Source organism: Pollachius pollachius (genome assembly GCF_949987615.1).
Source record: "Pollachius pollachius genome assembly, chromosome: 2".
In the NCBI taxonomy this organism is placed as follows: Eukaryota; Metazoa; Chordata; class Actinopteri; order Gadiformes; family Gadidae; genus Pollachius; species Pollachius pollachius.
This window is the reverse complement of record NC_136935.1, coordinates 9738620-9741043: the sequence shown is the minus strand read 5'-3', so window position 1 is coordinate 9741043 and position 2424 is coordinate 9738620. Positions and strand designations below refer to the sequence as shown.

General features: G+C 45.7%; 1 protein-coding gene across 5 annotated transcripts in view; it reads left to right on the top strand.

The window, feature by feature from the left end:
* LOC307071520 (semaphorin-4G-like) overlaps nt 1-2424 on the top strand; it is a 31786-nt gene that overhangs the window by 18164 nt on the left and 11198 nt on the right. For all 5 annotated transcript variants that reach the window (XM_079730520.1, XM_079730524.1, XM_079730523.1 and 2 more), the window contains one exon: nt 20-195. In XM_079730520.1, the coding sequence (XP_079586646.1) occupies nt 20-195 (176 nt within the window). The remainder of the gene's footprint in view (nt 1-19; nt 196-2424) is intronic.

Here is a 2424-nt window from a genome sequence, read left to right as displayed (position 1 = left end):
CTCTCTCTCTCTCTCTCAGGGGGACAGGGGGGGTCTCCTGACGCTGCAGAAGCGCTGGACCACCTTCCTGAAGGCGCGGCTGGTGTGCTCGCAGCCCGAGTACGACTTCCACTTCAACGCGCTGCGCAGCGTCTTCGTGCTGCGGGGAGCCCAGCCCAGGGACACCGTCTTCTACGGCATCTTCGGCCTGGACTGGTGAGCCATGTCCCCTGCCTGCTCCTGTTACAAAAAAGCCCCAGGCAGCTGGCCAACCGGCAATATATACACACTACCATTCAAGGTTTGGGGTCAACCAGACAATTTCATGATTTCCATGAAAACTCACACTTTGTGTTAACAGTTTTCAGCTGTGCTAACATAATTGCACGAGGGTTTTCTAATCGTCAATTAGCCTTTTAGCACAATTAGCTAAACAATGTACCATTAGAACGCAGGGGCGATGGTTGCTGGATATGGACCTCTGTACACCTATGTAGATATCCCATTAAAAATCTGCCGTTTCCAGGTTTATTTACCACAATGTGTTACGGCTGGGTGAGCAGCAGTGGATAAAGGACTCAAAAGCACGACTCAGGAGGCAAAAGTCTGTGCAGAGAGAAATGTCTTTACTAGTGACTAGTTCAGTACACGTAGATCAGGCAAAACAAGCCGAAAGGGAGAAGGCAAAGGCGTAGTCGGGAGTCAACGGGCAGGAATCAAAACCAGGAAGCGTGAATATCACTAGGAAAATGCTGTGACGCATGATACAGAGAACAAAGACGAACTGGCATAGAGGAAGGGAAACACTGACTAAATAAACGAGGAGGGGAATGTTGATGAGGGACAGGTGATAACAATTAAGGTGAGTGCGGACAATCAGGAGCTGTGTTCGAAATCGTTCCCTATACACTCACTCACTATTCCCTATATAGTGTTCATGATATAGTGCACTATATAGGGAACGAACAAACGAGAATTCGAACACTACGCTGAACATTTCTAAACGTCATTTGCGTCAGTAAATGCGCCGGGTATTTGTGTGACGCAGATGTAAACAAACCGGGCAAACCGGGCACTCACAAGGAAAGCTGGAGGTTGTATTGATGTTGAATGTTACATTTCCTTGTTCAAGTTTTTTTTTATTAATTTTGAATGTTACATTTTCTATGTTAAATCCCAAATAAATTGTTGACATTTTAAGTGCACTATATAGTGCATGAAATTAACCACTGAGAATTCGAACACCACTACAAAATGGCGAGCACCCTATATAGTGCACTATATCCGTGATAGGGAACGAACACAGCTAGGGACGGGGTTGAAAACAATCAACGAATGGGGCGAGATGTGACACAATCTCTAGTCTGTATTTCAGCTTAATTTAATTAATTTATTAAAAATAAGGACATTTCTAAGTGACCCCAAACTTTTGAACGATAATGTATATATTGCGAGCTAACCCCAGCAGGGCAATCTGTGCTGTGGCGACCCCAGGTTCGGCTCCAGTCCCAGCGGTTTCCCTTTGCTAAAAGTCGTTCCCTCTCTCTCTCTGCCTACTTTCCTCCTTTGCCTCCTCCTCCTCACTTGCTTTCGTCCTTCGCTTAGCTTCCCTTTCCCCACCCCTCTGGATATTTATCGTTCGTCTTTCAGCCTTTCAGCATACGCTCCTGTTTGTCTTGGCTGGTCATCAAGGCACAAACATGCAGCAATACACTGAAATTAACTGGGAGGGGATCTCCTGAGGACAGCGGGGGTCAATGAGGAGGGCAGGGGTGGGATCCAACGATTGATGGCGCGACCGACGCTTGGTCACCGAGGACGGAGGCGGGAGGATGAAACATGAAAGGCTGAGTGGGCCTCTTGTTGTTGTTGTGTGGGAATAAAGAAGGATGGCTGAAGGGTTTCTTGGATTGCAAATTGCAGAGGAAATATAGTTTGTTAGCTTAGATCGAGATGGACGAGTCAAATGCCGTTGAAGTGACTCGAGTAACTCTATTTTATGTACTCTATATTACGTATGTGAAAGAATATTTCATGGACTAAGGTTCCATCTTAGACTGTTGGGGATTTTGAATTTTTTACTATTTTATCTCATAAGCCATGCAATGTGTTATAATAAAATTCAAATCAAATATTTGCAAAAGGTATGACAGCCAGACAACCAGAACCTGAAATATATGTCAGTCTCCCAAGTCCCTGAGAAAAAAAAGGATGAAAATGAAGAATGTTGAGAGTGTTAGAAAATTCCATTGTGAAGCTCCTGGCTTTATTCTCCTGAAACCTGACAGGTTTTGAGGGAGAGTGTGTAGCGAACACATTATAATATATCAGGAGGGAGGTTCTCCAGAGTGTGTTTTAAGTTATAATGCTCCCTCAAGGGGGGGGGGGGGGGGGGGTGGGGGGGGGAGATGCCTACCTTTCCAGTTCCCTGCCTCTCCTCCTCTC